Here is a 23703-nt window from a genome sequence, read left to right on the forward strand (position 1 = left end):
TCCATGTCTATATGTTTCAAAATGTGGTTCTACTTTATCAATGTCCATGTCTATATGTTTCAAAATGTGGTTCTACTTTATCAATGTCCATGTCTATATGTTTCAAAATGTGGTTCTACTTTATCAATGTCCATCTCTATATGTTTCAAAATGTGGTTCTACTTTATCAATGTCCGTGTCTATATGTTTCAAAATGTGGTTCTACTTTATCAATGTCCATGTCTATATGTTTCAAAATGTGGTTCTACTTTATCAATGTCCATCTCTATATGTTTCAAAATGTGGTTCTACTTTATCAATGTCCATGTCTATGTGACAAGTCAAAAACTCGCTGTCAGAGTCACTCAAATTTATCACAGCATTAATTATTATTTTTCAGTATTTATTTATTTTATTTTAATTATTTCCCCATCCTACCCCTAAATTCTCCACCCGCACCACCTTTTCTCCTCCAGGCTAGACTTAGTTGACCACATTGGAGATAGCTAAAGCGCGTCCTTTCATTTATCTGCCCTTGATCGGGGAAAGGTAAACACACAATCTCTTTTGTCTTGCCCGCCGGATGTCTGAAGGACGGTCGCGGTTGACACCACCTTGGTTTGAATGCAAGCTAATCCTTTTCTCCCCCCCCCTTCTCCCACGTCTCTCTTTGATCTAGGAGATTACTCCGGTCAACACACCGCGTGATACTCCAAGGTGCGACTCTTGTCGTACCTCACCCACGTGTAAGATAAATCTTAGCCTAGGACATTTCCTGCTTCCGCCCACATTTTCCAGGCCTATATATAAAGTAGGCCCAAATCAAATCAGATTCTCTTTCATTCTCATTCGAGCTGAGCTATCGAGTCTGGACTATATCATTTATTCTCCCTCCTAGAGGAATACCTGGTGGTAAGCCGAACTTAATCACAAGTTCCATCTTAATTACTTTTATGCTATTTCCACTGGACATTATCATGTGTAGTTCATTATATCATTTATATTTAATTAGTGCATTGTGTATTTCTCACTGGCGTAAGTAGAAAACATGAACATGGCTAATGTATATTTTATGTATTGCATTAATCTATTAATGCTACGTTGCTCAATTGATCGTTGATGCAACCATGTATATATTTGTACATCTTGTTTTATTTCCTTTATCTCGGTTGACCGCCTTGATAATTTTACTAGCGCACTAATACTGCGTCTAGAAAAGAGATACGAGTTATCTCCCCTGTATTGAATTATCTCCCCTTTACTCATTTTACTCTAATGAGAGTTGCGCCGCTTGAACGGACACACCATTCAAGCGCGCTCCATTGTTCTCGAAACACGGTCATATGTAAACAAACCATCTGGGTCGCTGACCACCGCCCATTCCCCCCCCCCTTCTTTCTCTATCCACCTGTGTTGTTTATTTGAGATTATTATTTCCCCTTCTATGTACATTTTTATATTATTATTTCCCCTTTTATGTACATTTCTATATTGCTACTATCTGCCATCTATTTTCCCAAATCCCATTTGTCATCATCTCCTCATTGTGCTCTAAAGCAATTTCACCAATCTGACGAATGCACCTCAGTCGAGGGCATCGATAAGATACATGAGAGACATGTCCTAACTTGTCTTTATTTATCCGCAGCCTCCCTCAGGTGTCTGCCTATTTACCTGCCTATTTATTTATTGGATCAACGATCTATTTATCTGCCTATTTATTCATCGGATCAACGATCTATTTACCTGCATCTGTGCTTAGTGCTATTCAGCACTGCACTTGCCTACTGAGATCTACTCAACTCTACCACTTGGCGCTATCGGCATTGCCCGCCTATTCGACAGCCCACCTGTCAAGCTATTAGGTGCGACGTCCCTATAGATTCAGATCTGTGTGAGACGTCCTACCTATGCCAACCCTCTGCAACTCACTGGACATATCCTGTCAACTACGCTGCCCCCGGCAGATCCGCTCTGCCCGCAGTAACCTTGTGCCCACGGTAGCCGGCCACCCGCCCTACTGTGCCCACTACAGATATTACATTTTGGGGATTGAGACTCCACAAGAACTATATCACCGGCGTCCCTCTATCCGCTAGAGCGCCACCCCCAGCTGCAGAACCTCAAGCCAGGACACAGCCAGCTGCGACATCAACAGGAATACCAGCTAAGTCAGAGGACAAAGTGACATACTCTCTTATTAGGTGCAAGAGTGATGATTAAACATAGAATATACTAGAGATAGATGCAACCCTCCCTCTTTTTATTCTTATATGTATATTTATGTAAATAAATATTCTTCATTTTTAACTTTTGTATCTATCTTTCATTGCTTTGTCTCGTTGCGTGTCTGCTCCCGATTCATATGCTGATAGGTTGGTGTGTGATAGCTTTAAAAATAATCATCCCCTAGACAATAAACGCGCCAAACACACATCACATTTCCCCACCTGTCACAGTCTATATGTTTCAAAATAAATGTGGTTCTACTTATCAATGTCCATCTCTATATGTTTCAAAATGTGGTTCTACTTTATCAATGTCCATGTCTATATGTTTCAAAATGTGGTTCTACTTTATCAATGTCCATGTCTATATGTTTCAAAATGTGGTTCTACTTTATCAATGTCCATGTCTATATGTTTCAAAATGTGGTTCTACTTTATCAATGTCCATGTCTATATGTTTCAAAATGTGGTTCTACTTTATCAATGTCCATGTCTATATGTTTCAAAATGTGGTTCTACTTTATCAATGTCCATCTCTATATGTTTCAAAATGTGGTTCTACTTTATCAATGTCCATGTCTATATGTTTCAAAATGTGGTTCTACTTTATCAATGTCCATGTCTATATGTTTCAAAATAAATGTGGTTCTACTTTATCAATGTCCATCTCTATATGTTTCAAAATAAATGTGGTTCTACTTTATCAATGTCCATCTCTATATGTTTCAAAATGTGGTTCTACTTTATCAATGTCCATGTCTATATGTTTCAAAATGTGGTTCTACTTTATCAATGTCCATCTCTATATGTTTCAAAATGTGGTTCTACTTTATCAATGTCCATCTCTATATGTTTCAAAATGTGGTTCTACTTTATCAATGTCCATGTCTATATGTTTCAAAATGTGGTTCTACTTTATCAATGTCCATCTCTATATGTTTCAAAATGTGGTTCTACTTTATCAATGTCCATGTCTATATGTTTCAAAATGTGGTTCTACTTTATCAATGTCCATGTCTATATGTTTCAAAATGTGGTTCTGCTTTATCAATGTCCATGTCTGTACGTTTCGGAATGATCTGTAAATAAAATTGTAAGTATGAAAAAAAAAAGAAGTGTGTCACGTTGTCGTGAAAGGGAAAACAGACAATTCTCGCTGGTTGTGAAAAGCAAACTATTGTTACCTTTATACAACCTATGTGTTTCTTGTTTATTTGCGGACATTGTATTGTATTTGTTTACCACTTTGTGAAGTTCACAGATAGTAGGGTCGTACACAGACATTGTAAAAAGGTCAATTTTGTTTTTGAAATACAATTCATTATTTTATCTCTCGTTATTACTAAGCGAACAATGATTGTTTTACTTCTTTTGACAGGAATACATTGAGCACAATTTGCGCGCCGCGTTCTATGCTGCAACAACCAAACATTTCAACAAAAGACTTGAACACATCGGAGTGTTTTTTATTGGCTTGGTTTAGAGTGAAGTGTTTGTTGATCGAAACTTACAATCTGCACTATAAATAGTTCCTATACTGTATCAACTGTAGAGATACTAGATAAGTAAATAAATCATTCTTTAGGTAAATAGAAGGACAGAAGTAGTACCATTCTCAAGTTTTAAAATGTCAATTATACATTTTCTTACAAACTAAGGGCTAGATACTAGATCTAGACAAAGACTAAGACTAAGACAAAGACTGCTTTATTGACGCTTATGGAAGTGAGTTATTTAGTGATATTCACATTTCTAGCTTTTGTTCGTTTCCTACATAGATCTACACACAATTTCAAAGTATAGTTCCGGTGTTCATCAGTTGTGAGCTTCTAGAATCAAGCTGGGGTCAAACTTTGTCAGAATGAATATGAATACAGCCAAAAACAATTTCTTAATACTTGTTTTCTCTGCATTTATGGAAGGCCTTCTCAATGCCACTGATTGTGAGTTACTTTATTATTGTTACAATTTTTGTTTGTTTCCATTGATTGTGAGTTACTTTGTTATTGTTACACTTTTCATTTGTTTTTTCCGCTGTTATCTCTGTTTCTCCTTCATTGTTGGATGTTCTTAGAACTTTCATTGGTCACTATCCAATCCACATTCAAGTCTCGCATAGTACTTTAAAAGGACACCCCGATGATGTTGAAAATTTTCTGATTGAAAGAAAATGAATATATATATATATATATATATATTCAATAATAACTTGGTTATGGATGTTTTTCTGACGTAATTTCCTGCACATCCAAAACGATCAGATTTCCACCGGGTTTCTATGTGACGTCACACAGACCTATAATTTAATTTATTGACTTACTGTATAACGGAAAACCATTTAAGTTCTAGTGAATGAAATAAATCTAGTACTATACAGTTAGATCTATCTCTTGTGGACAAAGTTAAAAAAATAGGTTTTAAGTAGATCTACATGCTTGACTAGCAATGGCATTGTGTATTGTTTTGCCAGTGTGTTAGAATGAGTCAGACACACAGAATGTAAATAACAACTAAAAAAGAGCCATGTACATCTTAAGTTCTGTTCTCAAACCAGGTACATTCCAGTTTTCAATATGTTTATGTACAAATAAAAAATGCTGCAAACTTTCTAACAGATTGAACCTCGTTAGGATTCTAGAGTCAACAGCACATTGTATAAACACCACATTGCATTAGAGCTCATCTGCTAGCTAACAATCAAAGCAACATGACGATATTTACATTTTTTCATTTTTGTCCAGCATTTCTAGTGGACTTATAAAAAAGAGCTGCTAATTCGTTTTGCCACTGATGTCTTTTGCGTTGGGCGTTCTGTGTGAAAAGTTTGTCTACTATATGTTCACTATTGAAACACAATGTAGACATGTTTATGTTTTATATAGGGTCCTACTTCATCAACGCTTGTCTTTCTGGAACTGGTTGTATTTGTTAGATTCTTCTTGTCAGCCTGCAAACTCTCCATCGATTCCAAAGCAAAGGGCTGTAGGGTTGTAGGGCTGTAGGGCTGTAGGGTTGTAGGGCTGTAGGGTTGTAGGGTTGTAGGGTTGTAGGGCTGTAGGGTTGTAGGGCTGTAGGGCTGTAGGGTTGTAGGGTTGTAGGGCTGTAGGGTTGTAGGGTTGTAGGGCTGTAGGGTTGTAGGGCTGTAGGGTTGTAGGGCTGTGGGGTTGTAGGGCTGTAGGGTTGTAGGGCTGTAGGGTTGTAGGGCTGTAGGGCTGTAGGGTTGTAGGGCTGTAGGGTTGTAGGGCTTAGGGTTGTAGGGCTGTAGGGTTGTAGGGTTGTAGGGCTGTAGGGTTGTAGGGTTGTAGGGTTGTAGGGCTGTAGGGCTTAGGGTTGTAGGGCTGTAGGGTTGTAGGGTTGTAGGGTTGTAGGGCTGTAGGGTTGACAGGAGTCTCGAAAACGAACACCAGGAATGTCTTCCGCACACAAGAACGACCCACTACCATTTCGCACCCTTCCTGTCCTGACAAGTCTCACAGAGAAGCTCTAATGTTCCTCCCATTATCCATTATTCTACTGGCGATGATCCTTGATGTCATTCTGTGGTAGACGTAGATCAGTCTTTTCTTTTCTACCGTTCTTTTTGGACAGAACCTTATGTTTTACTTCTACTTCTGGACTGAACCTTATGTTTTACTTCTACTTCTGGACAGAACCTTATGTTTTACTTCTACTTTTGGACAGAACCTTATGTTTTACTTCTACTTATGGACAGAACCTTATGTTTTACTTCTACTTCTGGACGGAACCTTATGTTTTACTTCTACTTCTGGACAGAACCTTATGTTTTACTTCTACTTCTGGACAGAACCTTATGTTTTACTTCTACTTCTGGACAGAACCTTATGTTTTACTTCTACTTCTGGACAGAACCTTATGTTTTACTTCTACTTCTGGACAGAACCTTATGTTTTACTTCTACTTTTGGACAGAACCTTATGTTTTACTTCTACTTCTGAACAGAACCTTATGTTTTACTTCTACTTCTGGACAGAACCTTATGTTTTACTTCTACTTCTGGACAGAACCTTATGTTTTACTTCTACTTCTGGACAGAACCTTATGTTTTACTTCTACTTCTGAACAGAACCTTATGTTTTACTTCTACTTCTGGACAGAACCTTATGTTTTACTTCTACTTCTGGACAGAACCTTATGTTTTACTTCTACTTATGGACAGAACCTTATGTTTTACTTCTACTTTTGGACAGAACCTTATTTTTTACTTCTACTTCTGGACTTAACCTTATGTTTTAATTCTACTTCTGGACAGAACCTTATGTTTTACTTCTACTTCTGGACGGAACCTTATGTTTTACTTCTACTTCTGGACTGAACCTTATGTTTTACTTCTACTTCTGGACAGAACCTTATGTTTTACTTCTACTTCTGGACAGAACCTTATGTTTTACTTCTACTTCTGGACTGAACCTTATGTTTTACTTCTACTTATGGACAGAACCTTATGTTTTACTTCTACTTCTGGACAGAACCTTATGTTTTACTTCTACTTCTGGACAGAACCTTATGTTTTACTTCTACTTCTGGACAGAACCTTATGTTTTACTTCTACTTTTGGACAGAACCTTATGTTTTACTTCTACTTCTGGACAGAACCTTATGTTTTACTTCTACTTCTGGACAGAACCTTATGTTTATCTTCTACTTCTGGACAGAACCTTATGTTTTACTTCTACTTCTGGACAGAACCTTATGTTTTACTTCTACTTCTGGACAGAACCTTATGTTTTACTTCTACTTCTGGACAGAACCTTATGTTTTACTTCTACTTCTGGACAGAACCTTATGTTTTACTTCTACTTCTGGACTGAACCTTATGTTTTACTTCTACTTCTGGACTGAACCTTATGTTTTACTTCTACTTCTGGACAGAACCTTATGTTTTACTTCTACTTCTGGACAGAACCTTATGTTTTACTTCTACTTCTGGACTGAACCTTATGTTTTAATTCTACATTTGGACGGAACCTTATGTTTTACTTCTACTTCTCGACTGAACCTTATGTTTTACTTCTACTTCTGGACTGAACCTTATGTTTTACTTCTACTTCTGGACAGAACCTTATGTTTTACTTCTACTTCTGGACAGAACCTTATGTTTTACTTCTACTTCTGGACGGAACCTTATGTTTTACTTCTACTTTTGGACAGAACCTTATGTTTTACTTCTACTTCTGGACAGAACCTTATGTTTTACTTCTACTTCTGGACGGAACCTTATGTTTTACTTCTACTTCTGGACTGAACCTTATGTTTTACTTCTACTTCTGGACGGAACCTTATGTTTTACTTCTACTTCTGGACTGAACCTTATGTTTTACTTCTACTTCTGGACAGAACCTTATGTTTTACTTCTACTTCTGGACAGAACCTTATGTTTTACTTCTACTTCTGGACAGAACCTTATGTTTTACTTCTACTTCTGGACAGAACCTTATGTTTTACTTCTACTTCTGAACAGAACCTTATGTTTTACTTCTACTTCTGGACAGAACCTTATGTTTTACTTCTACTTCTGGACGGAACCTTATGTTTTACTTCTACTTCTGGACAGAACCTTATGTTTTACTTCTACTTCTGGACTGAACCTTATGTTTTACTTCTACTTTTGGACTGAACCTTATGTTTTACTTCTACTTATGGACAGAACCTTATGTTTTACTTCTACTTCTGGACCGAACCTTATGTTTTACTTCTACTTCTGGACAGAACCTTATGTTTTACTTCTACTTCTGGACAGAACCATATGTTTTAATTCTACTTTATGACGAAACCTTATGTTTTACTTCTACTTCTGGACTGAACCTTATGTTTTACTTCTACTTCTGGACTGAACCTTATGTTTTACTTCTACTTCTGGACAGAACCTTATGTTTTACTTCTACTTCTGGACAGAACCTTATGTTTTACTTCTACTTCTGGACGGAACCTTATGTTTTACTTCTACTTTTGGACTGAACCTTATGTTTTACTTCTACTTATGGACAGAACCTTATGTTTTACTTCTACTTCTGGACAGAACCTTATGTTTTACTTCTACTTCTGGACTGAACCTTATGTTTTACTTCTACTTCTGGACAGAACCTTATGTTTTACTTCTACTTCTGGACAGAACCTTATGTTTTACTTCTACTTCTGGACAGAACCTTATGTTTTACTTCTACTTCTGGACAGAACCTTATGTTTTACTTCTACTTCTGGACCGAACCTTATGTTTTACTTCTACTTCTGGACAGAACCTTATGTTTTACTTCTACTTCTGGACAGAACCATATGTTTTAATTCTACTTTATGACGAAACCTTATGTTTTACTTCTACTTCTGGACTGAACCTTATGTTTTACTTCTACTTCTGGACTGAACCTTATGTTTTACTTCTACTTCTGGACAGAACCTTATGTTTTACTTCTACTTCTGGACAGAACCTTATGTTTTACTTCTACTTCTGGACGGAACCTTATGTTTTACTTCTACTTTTGGACTGAACCTTATGTTTTACTTCTACTTATGGACAGAACCTTATGTTTTACTTCTACTTCTGGACAGAACCTTATGTTTTACTACTACTTCTGGTCTGAACCTTATGTTTTACTTCTACTTCTGGACAGAACCTTATGTTTTACTTCTACTTTTGAACAGAACCTTATGTTTTACTTCTACTTTTGGACAGAACCTTATGTTTTACTTCTACTTCTGGACAGAACCTTATGTTTTACTTCTACTTCTGGACGGAACCTTATGTTTTACTTCTACTTCTGGACGGAACCTTATGTTTTACTTCTACTTTTGGACAGAACCTTATGTTTTACTTCTACTTCTGGACAGAACCTTATGTTTTACTTCTACTTCTGGACAGAACCTTATGTTTTACTTCTACTTCTGGACAGAACCTTATGTTTTACTTCTATTTCTGGACAGAACCTTATGTTTTACTTCTACTTCTGGACAGAACCTTATGTTTTACTTCTACTTCTGGACAGAACCTTATGTTTTACTTCTACTTCTGGACAGAACCTTATGTTTTACTTCTACTTCTGGACAGAACCTTATGTTTTACTTCTACTTCTGGACAGAACCTTATGTTTTACTTCTACTTCTGGACAGAACCTTATGTTTTTCTTTTGGTCTGAAGAGCCTAATGTTTCTCTTCTACCTGTTCATTGGGAAGGTTTTCTTTCTCTTTAAACAGAACGTTTTGTCCGGAGTGAACTAGTAAAACACTAACAGCCTCTAGACAGCAGCTATCTGAAAGGATCAAGAAGTCCTAGAACAACCACAACCTCTACTCAAAACTATGAACAAAACATATGTTCCTGATAAAAGATTACTGGTCAAAACAATGTGACTCTTTGGGGCTTAAGTTCAGTCTTAAATGTGTGTGTAAAGCAATGCGTGTGAGTTCGACTGACTCCAATGAGACGCCTTATGTTTACACAATTAGTTCTAGTCTTAAATGTAAAAAAAAAACAATGTACAGTGCCAACATCCCTTTGTATACTATGTAGCTATGTGAAGTAAATAACCCAAACTTACTAACCCAGATACCAGTTGCTACGAAGTGAACCCATACCGTGGCAGCTCCATTGACATGATGTGCGGACTTCGAAACTTAAAGACATCATCCTGTGACATCAAAATAGAACTTCAGAGCGCCATCACAAAGGAACTGCCAACATATCAAACTCTTGCATTCTATAACATCTCCAGCGGTCAAAACAAGACGACTGAAGTAAGTTTGAGCATGGGCGTAGCCGAAAGAAGGTTCGTGGCTCAAACCCATCATCAAAATGAAATCCCTGCAGGGGGAGGGGGAATTTGGTGACTGTTATTTTGCTTTATTTTTTTTTTATTGTAGGGGAGTGTCAGGGGTTCATTTCTATGCTTTGCTTGACTTGGCTCCTTAAAGGTTTACTTGGTTATTACTATTACGAACAATTGTTACTTAATGCTCTCTAAATCCATATATCCACTCAATTACAATTACTTACTACTAAATAAACTTCAATCCATGAATAACATAATACTTTCCATGAAACAACAATGATACTTTAATACTTTAATAATATCCAATAGAGCACAAATAATGACATCAACTTCAATAAATATTTAATACACAAAACACCAGTCCATCAACTCTGATGAAATAATACAAAACACCAGTCCAGGAACTCTGATGAAATAATACAAACACCAGTCCAGGAACTCTGATGAAATAATACAAACACCAGTCCAGCAACTCTGATGAAATAATACAAACACCAGTCAAGCAACTCTGATGAAATAATACAAACACCAGTCAAGCAACTCTGATGAAATAATACAAACACCAGTCCAGCAACTCTGATGAAATAATACAAACACCAGTCCAGCAACTCTGATGAAATAATACAAACACAAGTCCAGGAACTCTGATGAAATAATACAAAACACCAGTCCAGCAACTCTGATGAAATAATACAAACACCAGTCCAGCAACTCTGATGAAATAATACAAACACCAGTCCAGCAACTCTGATGAAATAATACAAACACCAGTCCAGCAACTCTGATGAAATAATACAAACACCAGTCCAGCAACTCTGATGAAATAATACAAACACCAGTCAAGCAACTCTGATGAAATAATACAAAACACCAGTCCAGGAACTCTGATGAAATAATACAAAACACCAGTCCAGCAACTCTGATGAAATAATACAAAACACCAGTCCAGCAACTCTGATGAAATAATACAAACACCAGTCCAGGAACTCTGATGAAATAATACAAACATAAGTCCAGCAACTCTGATGAAATAATACAAACACCAGTCCAGGAACTCTGATGAAATAATACAAAACTCCAGTCAAGGAACTCTGATGAAATAATACAAACACCAGTCCAGCAACTCTGATGAAATAATACAAAACACCAGTTCAGCAACTCTGATGAAATAATACAAACACCAGTCCAGCAACTCTGATGAAATAATACAAACTCCAGTCCAGCAACTCTGATGAAATAATACAAAACACCAGTTCAGCAACTCTGATGAAATAATACAAACACCAGTCCAGCAACTCTGATGAAATAATACAAACACCAGTTCAGCAACTCTGATGAAATAATACAAACACCAGTCCAGCAACTCTGATGAAATAATACAAACACCAGTCCAGCAACTCTGATGAAATAATACAAAACACCAGTCAAGCAACTCTGATGAAATAATACAAAACACCAGTTCAGCAACTCTGATGAAATAATACAAACACCAGTCCAGCAACTCTGATGAAATAATACAAACAGCAGTCCAGCAACTCTGATGAAATAATACAAACACCAGTCCAGCAACTCTGATGAAATAATACAAACACCAGTCCAGGAACTCTGATGAAATAATACAAACATAAGTCCAGCAACTCTGATGAAATAACACAATCACCAGTCCAGGAACTCTGATGAAATAATACAAACACCAGTCCGGCAACTCTGATGAAATAATACAAACAGAAGACCAGGAACTCTGATGAAATAATACAAACACCAGTCCAGCAACTCTGATAAAATAATACAAACACCAGTCCAGCAACTCTGATGAAATAATACAAAAAAACCAGTCCAGCAACTCTGATGAAATAATACAAACACCAGTCAAGCAACTCTGATGAAATAATACAAACACCAGTCCAGGAACTCTGATGAAATAATACAAACACCAGTCCAGCAACTCTGATGAAATAATACAAACAGCAGTCCAGCAACTCTGATGAAATAATACAAACACCAGTCCAGCAACTCTGATGAAATAATACAAACACCAGTCCAGGAACTCTGATGAAATAATACAAACATAAGTCCAGCAACTCTGATGAAATAACACAATCACCAGTCCAGGAACTCTGATGAAATAATACAAACACCAGTCCGGCAACTCTGATGAAATAATACAAACAGAAGACCAGGAACTCTGATGAAATAATACAAACACCAGTCCAGCAACTCTGATGAAATAATACAAACACCAGTCCAGCAACTCTGATGAAATAATACAAAAAAACCAGTCCAGCAACTCTGATGAAATAATACAAACACGAGTCCAGCAACTCTGATGAAATAATACAAACACAAGTCCAGCAACTCTGATGAAATAATACAAACACCAGTCCAGCAACTCTGATGAAATAATACAAACACAAGTCCAGCAACTCTGATGAAATAATACAAAACACCAGTCCAGCAACTCTGATGAAATAATACAAAACACCAGTCCAGCAACTCTGATGAAATAATACAAACACCAGTCCAGGAACTCTGATGAAATAATACAAAACACCAGTCCAGGAACTCTGATGAAATAATACAAAACACCAGTCCAGGAACTCTGATGAAATAATACAAACACAAGTCCAGGAACTCTGATGAAATAATACAAAACACCAGTCCAGGAACTCTGATGAAATAATACAAAACACCAGTCCAGGAACTCTGATGAAATAATACAAAACACCAGTCCAGCAACTCTGATGAAATAATACAAACACCAGTCCAGCAACTCTGATGAAATAATACAAACACCAGTCAAGGAACTCTGATGAAATAATACAAACACAAGTCCAGCAACTCTGATGAAATAATACAAACACCAGTCCAGCAACTCTGATGAAATAATACAAACACCAGTCCAGGAACTCTGATGAAATAATACAAACACCAGTCCAGCAACTCTGATGAAATAATACAATTACCAGTCCAGCAACTCTGATGTAATAATACAAACAGAAGACCAGGAACTCTGATGAAATAATACAAACACAAGTCCAGCAACTCTGATGAAATAATACAAACACCAGTCCAGCAACTCTGATGAAATAATACAAACACCAGTCCAGCAACTCTGATGAAATAATACAAACACCAGTCCAGCAACTCTGATGAAATAATACAAACACCAGTCAAGCAACTCTGATGAAATAATACAAACACCAGTCCAGGAACTCTGATGAAATAATACAAACACCAGTCCAGCAACTCTGATGAAATAATACAAAACACCAGTCCAGCAACTCTGATGAAATAATACAAATTACCAGTCCAGGAACTCTGATGAAATAATACAAACATAAGTCCAGGAACTCTGATGAAATAATACAAACACCAGTCCAGGAACTCTGATGAAATAATACAAACATAAGTCCAGGAACTCTGATGAAATAATACAAACACCAGTCCAGCAACTCTGATGAAATAATACAAACATAAGTCCAGCAACTCTGATGAAATAATACAAACACCAGTCCAGGAACTCTGATGAAATAATACAAACACCAGTCCAGCAACTCTGATGAAATAATACAAACAGCAGTCCAGCAACTCTGATGAAATAATACAAACACCAGTCCAGCAACTCTGATGAAATAATACAAACACCAGTCCAGGAACTCTGATGAAATAATACAAACATAAGTCCAGGAACTCTGATGAAATAATACAAACACCAGTCCAGCAACTCTGATGAAATAATACAAACACCAGTCCAGCAACTCTGATGAAATAATACAAACACCAGTCCAGCAACTCTGATGAAATAATACAAACACAAGTCCAGCAACTCTGATGAAATAATACAAACACCAGTCCAGGAAGCAACTATCCAACCTTCCGGTACTGGGAGCAAGACCTCACTAACTTAACACACTCTCTCTTACAATCAACGTAGACTTAACCATTCAGTTCACAGCACGTGCAAGACTGTTCACATTCACAACCTGGGAATACATATACAAAGGGATATAACTATCATACCAAAATATCAAACTAACATTCACTCTCGCCTTACCTCACCCTAACAGGGAGATTTTAATTTAATGTTAAACCATCATTTGCCACAGCGTTGTTTAGGGGAGTTTGACGTTTAAATCCCACTCTTTGTTTTAAAAACTAAAGCAAGCTAAAGTCATCAGATTTTATGAGCGTAACCAATAGAAGTTTTAAGTTTAAAACACCTTTCAGTTGATTTTCAGGTTAAAGTCCCCTATTAAATGAATGAGACAATTGAAGCAAACTATAGTCATCAAATTCCATGAGCGTAGTCAAGGTGGCTTTGAGTTCAAAACCTCATTCAGTGAGTTTTGAGTTTAAAATCCACCTCCAGTGGGTTTGAAGTAGAAATCCCCTTCTTCTACAAAAAACTAAAGCAAACAACATTCAGATAAATTAATGAACGTAGCCATGGGGCTAAACCCTTCAGTCAAAAAATAACAAAACGTAAAGGAAAACTCTAGTCTGTCGATTCCATCAAAATGTAAGTTTGACCCCCCCTTCCACAAACATTTTTTCTAAATAAAAATGAAGAATAACTAAACACCAAATCCATAATCATAGCCAAGGGGGTTTAGAGTGTACAATTACACTTCCTACAAGAAAAAGCAATGCTACAGCAAGTACATTCTATGGCCGTAGCTAAAAGAGGTTTCAAATTAAAATCCCTTCCAATAAAACTAAAGTTAAGGAAAACTACAATCAACAAATACCATGACCGTAACCAAGTTAGGTTTGAGATTAAACAACAACAACAACAACCTTCCGATAAAAAGAAAAGCAAGGCTACAATCACTCTATTCCATGAGTGCAGCCAAGTTAGGTTTGAGATTAAACAACAACAACAACAACCTTCCGATAAAAAGAAAAGCAAGGCTACAATCACTCTATTCCATGAGTGCAGCCAAGTTAGGTTTGAGATTAAACAACAACAACAACAACCTTCCGATAAAAAGAAAAGCAAGGCTACAATCACTCTATTCCATGAGTGCAGCCAAGTTAGGTTTGAGATTAAACAACAACAACAACAACCTTCCGATAAAAAGAAAAGCAAGGCTACAATCACTCTATTCCATGAGTGCAGCCAAGTTAGGTTTGAGATTAAACAACAACAACAACAACCTTCCGATAAAAAGAAAAGCAAGGCTACAATCACTCTATTCCATGACCGTAGCCAAGTTAGGTTTGAGATTAAAAAACAACAACAACAACCTTCCGATCAAAAGAAAAGCAAGGCTACAATCACTCAATTCCATGAGTGTAGCAAAAAGGGATTTCGTGGTTAACCCCCCTTCCGATTGGGAAATTTGAAATTTGATCTACATTTTTTTAATAGAAAAGTAGCAGGCTACTGCACTGTAGACACCTCACAATACGCATTGTTTAGCTTCAAAAGCAGGAAATAATTCTTCGCGCCGGGTTCCGCCCCACACCGCGTTAGAAGAGCTCAAAGCGCTCCTCCAGACTTGAAGTCAAGGGAGGTCAGTGTACTGTCGTTTCTTAAACTCCATCAAAAATCTATTCAAGGAAACACAAGTTCAAAGAAGTGAAGGGGATGTCATGAAAATAAGATATGTAGATGTGGGGAGTGGGATTCACCTACAACACCCCCTCCCCCTCGAACAAAAAATCATGGCTACGCCCATAAGTTTTTGTTACATTAATATATATGAAGTAAGTTTAAGTCAGCATAATATCTGGAGTAATTTTAAGTCACGATAAATACAAAAAGTAATGCCCATGACAGTCTTCGTTTGACATGATTAACTTCAAGAACTTGAACATGACTAGACAACTTATTGCAGTAGTGACTGATAACTACAGATATCTCACTGATAACGTAAAGATATCTCACTGATAACTACAGATATCTCACAGATAACGTACAGATATTGTTATGTATTTCAGAATCTTCCCCTAGGAAAGCCTTGGACTCTAAAGTTTGCCTACCAGATCTTAGAGAACGACCAGGATACTCCAATGTCTTACAGAATAGTGTTAGTTATGAAGAATGCTAGTTGCGTGGAGTCTGGTCGCTTTAAGTGTGTGATAGACTACAATTGTCAAGAGACGCAAAACTTGTCTTTAAGTTTCTTTATGACAGGTTATACATTCATCTATCACATCGCATTATGTAGCATTCAATCTCATTACACTACATTATGTAGCACTCTATCACAATGCATCACATCATGTTGCACTCTATCATAATATATCACATTATGTAGCACTCTATCATAATATATCACATTATATAGCAATATATCACAATACAACACATTATGTAGCAATATATCACAATACAACACATTATGTAGCACTCTATCACAATACAACACATTATGTAGCACTCTACCATAATATATCACATTATGTAGCAATATATCACAATACAACACATTATGTAGCACTCTATCACAATACATCACATTATGTAGCACTCTATCACAATACAACACATTATGTAGCACTCTATCACAATACATCACATTATGTAGCAATATATCACAATACATCACATTATGTAGCAATATATCACAATACATCACATTATGTAGCAATATATCACAATACATCACATTATGTAGCACTCTATCACAATACATCACATTATGTAGCAATATATCACAATACATCACATTATGTAGCAATATATCACAATACATCACATTATGTAGCAATATATCACAATACAACACATTATGTAGCAATATATCACAATACATCACATTATGTAGCAATATATCACAATACAACACATTATGTAGCACTCTATCACAATACATCACATGTTTTGTAAAATGTTTTACATGTTTCGGATGTTCCTTCAGAGTTGACGATAGTTTACTTCCTAGTCCAAACCTCCCGCAGGACGACGGGGGATGGGAGCGGGCAGGGTTTGAACCCTCGACCGTCGATAAATCCGAACGACAGTCCAGCGCGCAAACAGCACGACCAGGCAGCCATCCACATTATGTAGCACTCTATCACAATACATCACATTATGTAGCACTCTATCACAATACGCACGCACGCACACACAAACACACACCCACATATATATATATAGGTAGATAGATATATGAGAATAAAAAAAAGCAGTATTTCTCAACCTTCGGCGAAAAACAAAACAACTAGGGCAGCGCTATAAGGTTCCCTGTTGGGGTTCGGGGCGAAGCGTTTTCTTGCTTTTTCACTGCAGAAACGCATTCTCCTGACATCTACAGCTCATTATTCATCAAAGAAGTTCAGGGCGAAGCCCCGACGCCAAAAACGTCTTCTTGCAAACTTCACTGCAGAAACGCATTCTCTAGACCTAAAGCTCATTATTCATACTATTGAAAAAGAACGTTTTGAATAATGTTGTACTTATAATATGAAGTCATAGGCCCTTAATACATTGCAAATAAAACCGATTTGTTCCTTGAAAAGATAAGATACCCCGCATCTTTAGATTTTGGCTTTGAGGATCGCCGCCGAAAAAAAATTTTTTTTTATAAATCTATATTATTAAGTAGAATGTGTGGTGTATGTATGTATGTTACTTATAGACATCAAAACCGCTTGACCAATCTTGATAAAACTTGGCAGGAATGTTTCTTGGGTACCAACTTAGACCTTAGTGTATGTATTATAGCCCTAAAACAAACGTAAGACCCTAAAAAAAAAATAATGTTGTCCGACTCTATTACAGCTATAGTATTTTATGGATCTAGGCCATGTCTACAATGTTGACATGAGAAAAGATAGAAAGGATTTAGACCTAGATCTAATTTTAAGAAATACACTTTGCGCAGATAGTTTTTTACTTTGACACATGAAAATACAAAAGAAGATCCATTGATTTCATTATATAATAAAATTAACCTTCAATTTTGTGTTTCAAAAGCATTTTTTACATAAATTAGTTCCTTATATCTGTGACTACAGATTTCCTGACGAACATTCTTTCATTAGACAATACCGTAATGAATCGCGTACTAAATATTAATTCGTTTAATTGTTACTTTATAATCCCATCCCTAGATCTAAAACTCTGTAATTCAACTCTAAGATGATAAAACGTCTCTTCGCACAGATAGTTTTATACTTTAACACATAAACATATGAATTAAAGTCCATTCATTTCATATTTTGATCAAATAAACATTCAAATTTGGTTTTCTAAAGCTAAAAAGCTGCGAAGCCGAGTTGAGATAGTCCTAGATCTATATTCATTCATGAATCGCGTACTAAAAATTATTTCGTTTAAATGTTCACTTTATAATCCCATTCATTTAACAAAGCTAACGCTCTTTTCGTTTTTAATAGATAAGAATGTATCGACCTCGGGTAAACCCATTTTCGCAAAACTAATTTTATTTTCGTAACGAAAGAGAAATTACGTGAAAGGATTATTAGCTAAGTTTAACATACATCTAAATCCAATCCACTAGATTATTCAAAAGCATTTTTTACATAAATTAGTTCCTGATATCTGTGACTACAGATTTCCTGGCGAACATTATTTCATTAGACATTACCAATGGTTACACATTAACACATCTCTCTACTGAGTCTATTCCTAGGCCTAGGTCTAAAACTCTTATTGAACTCTAAGATGATAAAACTTCTTTTCGCAAAGATAGTTTTGTGCTTTAACACATAAATATACTAATTATTGTCCATTCATTTCATATTTTAATCAAATTAACATTCAAATTTGTTTTTCTAAAGCATTTTAATACATTCGTTCGCTGTTCGCTAAAGCTGCGTAGCCGTGTTGAGATAGGCCTATATTCATTCATGAAAAAAGGTCACACATGCACAGCACAGAATGAACTCTATAAAAGCCAATGTTTAACTCTAGATTAGTGTAGATTTAGATCTATGTCTACCTCAATATATACTTTATACTTTATACACATGAACATACAAAATTTAGTCTATTCATCTCAAATTTTAATCAAATATATGTAGGCCTACAAGCAAATGTTTTAATTTGAAAAACAACAGAAAAAGATTTAAGCCTATTAGCTATTTTGATTTGATAGCTTCATTCACACTATTTTTATATTCACACATTTGCTTTACTTATTACATTATTATTTCGTTTAATTGTTTACAAAACACTCTCAGTGACTATATCAACAGTAATGCGCAAATAAAGACCCGCGGGTCGCGGGTAACATATGTCTAGTATATAATAAAATTACAGTATACATTGTGAGTTATAGTCCTAAATTTATTTAACTAGAAAAATATCAGATTGAGTAACGGTTGGGAAAAGGCGACTATGTAACTATTATTTGGGTTTAGCACTCATCTCAATCATGACTCTTATACTGAAAAATTTCGTTTGAATTAAAACTTTTCAAAAGCAAAGTCTTTCTTAAAATAATTATGATAAATTCATGTGAAATTACATAAACTCTGTCTGGAAAGAGGAGGGGCGGTAGAATGAAAACGATTAATCCTCGCTCCTTTAATAATTTCTGCTAAAGATTGCATTTGGCATTAAAGAATAGGGGTGGGGCGACTCGATATAAGAATTTACTTTATAGCATATATAAATTATATTAGTGACATATTTTTTTTAATATTGTAATTTCTTAACTATAATACTAAAAGAAAAAGTATTGATATGTCCGATGGGGGAAATGCGATTGCATGTATCGCCCCTCCCACCTGGTACAACCCTTTTTCATTTAAATTTACTAATGATACAATTTGAGATTAAAGAGCGTGGTACGACATAATATACAAATTACAAATAGGTTCACATATCAATATGTAGTTTATATTATATAGATATGCAACTAATTTTGTTCACAAACTATGATTCTCCATAAAAATAGGACCGCCCCTCCCCCCCCCCCCACTAAGAGGACTAGAGTGGGGAGGGCAGTACATGCAATCGCCTCCCCCTTACTCCACCGAATCAGCCAAGATACCAGAAGGGGAGGACATAATATAAAATGTATATACTAATTTAACTAATTTTGTTCACAAACTATGACTTCTGCATAAAAGTAGGACCGCCCCCCCCCACTCGAAGGGTTTAGGTGGGAAGGGCAGTAGAGGTATTCGCACCCCCCCCCCCCCCCCGCAATCGGCAAACAGGGAATGACATAATATAAAGATCGGTTAAAATATCAATAACAAGTTTTAATCCTATAGATATTTAATTTCATTCTGTTAGCAAGCTGTGATTTCTACAAATAAATTGGACCGCTCCCAATCTCGAAAGTGTTTGGGGGTGATTGATACCATCGCCCCTTCCGAACCCACCAAATCGGCCAACATACTAGAAAGGGGGGGAGGGCGAAACAATCTAAAAATTGGTTGAAATATAAATAATTAGTATATATTATTTACATAAGCAATAAATTAGTATACAAATTGTGTGAATTCTTTACTAAAATTCATCCGCCCCCCCCCATCTATTTCGGCCGAGTGGGGGGGGGGACAATCGCCCCTACCGCCCCCCCCCTTCCGGATCCGCCAGTGTCCTGAACAGATACAGTTGTCCAAATGGGGTGGGTGTGGGATAACGACAGTGTGCGCATGCCTGGAGAGTCGACATGCGTGCATTGTGTCCCTCATGGTTGGGCGACGTAGAAAATGATATATATATATAGACAGAAGATTACTTGCTCCCCTTCCTCCCATCTATTTTTTCTGAGGCGCGATCTCTGTCGAGGCGAAAGTTACGTGGGGTAACTCTTGAGACAAAGTTTATAATTCATTTTACTGGACCTTTATTTCAACGCCATACCTACTTTCAGAAGACTCTATGATGAAAAGTTTGATAGACAGATGTACTTGGTGGGCTGGATCATGAATGGATGGATAAATGATAGACAGACAAACAGACAGATAGAAAGACAGACAGACAGTTAGATAGATAGATAGATAGATAGATAGATAGATAGATAGATAGATAGACAGATAGATAGATAGATAGATAGATAGATAGATAGATAGATAGATAGATAGATAGATAGATAGATTGAGGAACAGACGGACAGACAGGCAGAAAGAAAGAAAGATTGACAGAAAGAAAGAAAGTAAGATAAATAAATAATTAGATAGATAGATAGATACGTAGATAGATTCTTAGATGATAGATAGATAGATAGATAGATAGATAGATAGATAGATACATAGATAGATAGATAGATTTATAGATAGATTTCTATTTCCCTCTAAGTTGGAGATATGTGTCAGAGAGACATGGCCACGTTAAGTCCTCAAGGTTTCTTCAATAAGACTGTAACAGTAACGTTTCAAGGTAAGTTTCTATCTGGATTTGTTTTTTGAAATTTGAAATTGCAGCACAAAAAAACTAATCATGGATCATGGAAAGGGAGGGGTGGGGGCGAATTTTAAACACCATTCCTGTAAAAAAAAAATTAAATTTGAATAATAATTGTAATAATTATTTCTATTTTGACCAGACCAATTTGTAGATGATGCCACCCCTCCCTCTGGCGTGACCTATAGGGTGTGAGAGGGGGGAGATTGCATCTAAACATTCGGGTTGTGATGGGGGGGGGGGGGCAGTTATCACAGTTTTGGAATACAATTAGTCAAATATCAATATATTTTAACTAACTTAAGTTTGAGGTTTGTTGGCCTATCTTCTGCTCGGTCGGGTTGGGGGTGATTGCTTCTTCTACCCCATCGACCCTAAACTTGAAGGGGGGGGGGGATACTTAATTTTTGCGCAGAAATCACATTTTCTGAACACAATAAGTCCACTCTCTCTCTACTCTATACTCACATTTTCTGAACACAATAAGTCCACTCTCTCTCTACTCTATACTCACATTTTCTGAACACAATAAGTCCACTCTTTCTCTACTCTATACTCACATTTTCTGAACACAATAAGTCCACTCTCTCTCTACTCTATACTCACATTTTCTGAACACAATAAGTCCACTCTCTCTCTACTCTATACTCACGATTTGTGAACACAATAAGTCCACTCTCTCTCTACTCTATACTCACATTTTCTGAACACAATAAGTCCACTCTCTCTCTACTCTATACTCACATTTTCTGAACACAATAAGTCCACTCTCTCTCTACTCTATACTCACATTTTCTGAACACAATAAGTCCACTCTCTCTCTACTCTATACTCACATTTTGTGAACACAATAAGTCCACTCTCTCTCTACTCTATACTCACATTTTCTGAACACAATAAGTCCACTCTCTCTCTACTCTATACTCACATTTTGTTAACACAATAAGTCCACTCTGTCTCTACTCTATACTCACATTTTGTGAACACAATAATTCCACTCTCTCTCTACTCTATACTCACATTTTCTGAACACAATAAGTCCACTCTCTCTCTACTCTATACTCACATTTTGTGAACACAATAAGTCCACTCTCTCTCTACTCTATACTCACATTTTGTGAACACAATAAGTCCACTCTCTCTCTACTCTATACTCACATTTTGTGAACACAATAAGTCCACTCTCTCTCTACTCTCTACTCACATTTTGTGAACACAATAAGTCCACTCTCTCTCTACTCTATACTCACATTTTGTAAACACAATAAGTCCGCTCTCTCTCTACTCTATACTCACATTTTGTGAACACAATAAGTCCACTCTCTCTATACTCTATACTCACATTTTCTGAACACAATAAGTCCACTCTCTCTCTACTCTATACTCACATTTTCTGAACACAATAAGTCCACTCTCTCTCTACTCTATACTCACATTTTGTGAACACAATAAGTCCACTCTCTCTCTACTCTATACTCACATTTTGTGAACACAATAAGTCCACTCTCTCTATACTCTATACTCACATTTTGTGAACACAATAAGTCCACTCTGTCTCTACTCTCTACTCACATTTTGTGAACACAATAAGTCCACTCTCTCTATACTCTATACTCACATTTTGTGAACACAATAAGTCCACTCTGTCTCTACTCTATACTCACATTTTGTGAACACAATAAGTCCACTCTGTCTCTACTCTATACTCACATTTTGTGAACACAATAAGTCCACTCTGTCTCTACTCTATACTCACATTTTGTGAACACAATAAGTCCACTCTCTCTCTACTCTATACTCACATTTTGTGAACACAATAAGTCCACTCTGTCTCTACTCTATACTCACATTTTGTGAACACAATAAGTCCACTCTCTCTCTACTCTATACTCACATTTTGTGAACACAATAAGTCCACTCTCTCTCTACTCTCTACTCACATTTTGTGAACACAATAAGTCCACTCTCTCTCTACTCTATACTCACATTTTGTGAACACAATAAGTCCACTCTCTCTCTACTCTATACTCACATTTTGTGAACACAATAAGTCCACTCTGTCTCTACTCTATACTCACATTTTGTGAACACAATAAGTCCACTCTGTCTCTACTCTATACTCACATTTTGTGAACACAATAAGTCCACTCTGTCTCTACTCTATACACCTTATTGATACTTGAAGCCTTTTTTTTATGGCGCACCGCACTTTCAACTCAAAGTCAATCATTTTTAAATAGGACTTCAGTAGTTTGGTCCTTCAAACATTTATAGATCTATATTACAAATTGAAGCTAGATCTACATTTACAACTCAAAGCAACAATGGATATCAGTTTGTTTGGTCAGTTTGTTTGGTCAGTTTGTTTGGTCAGTTTGTTTG

At 36.5% G+C, this 23703-nt stretch overlaps 1 protein-coding gene across 3 annotated transcripts in view; it reads left to right on the top strand.

Moving 5' to 3' along the window:
- The first annotated feature begins 3592 nt into the window (after positions 1-3592).
- LOC106078324 (uncharacterized) overlaps positions 3593-23703 on the top strand; it is a 34916-nt gene continuing 14805 nt past the window's right edge. The window contains exons 1-5 of one of the 3 annotated variants that reach the window (XM_056042799.1): positions 3593-3792; positions 3986-4150; positions 9767-9954; positions 15933-16128; positions 21217-21297. In XM_056042799.1, coding sequence (XP_055898774.1) covers positions 4069-4150; positions 9767-9954; positions 15933-16128; positions 21217-21297 — 547 coding nt within the window. In that variant the 5' untranslated portion in view covers positions 3593-3792; positions 3986-4068. The remainder of the gene's footprint in view (positions 3793-3985; positions 4151-9766; positions 9955-15932; positions 16129-21216; positions 21298-23703) is intronic. The other 2 variants (XM_056042798.1, XM_056042797.1) reach the window with 2 other exon arrangements.

This window comes from Biomphalaria glabrata, chromosome 9, assembly GCF_947242115.1.
Source record: "Biomphalaria glabrata chromosome 9, xgBioGlab47.1, whole genome shotgun sequence".
NCBI lineage: Eukaryota > Metazoa > Mollusca > Gastropoda > Planorbidae > Biomphalaria > Biomphalaria glabrata.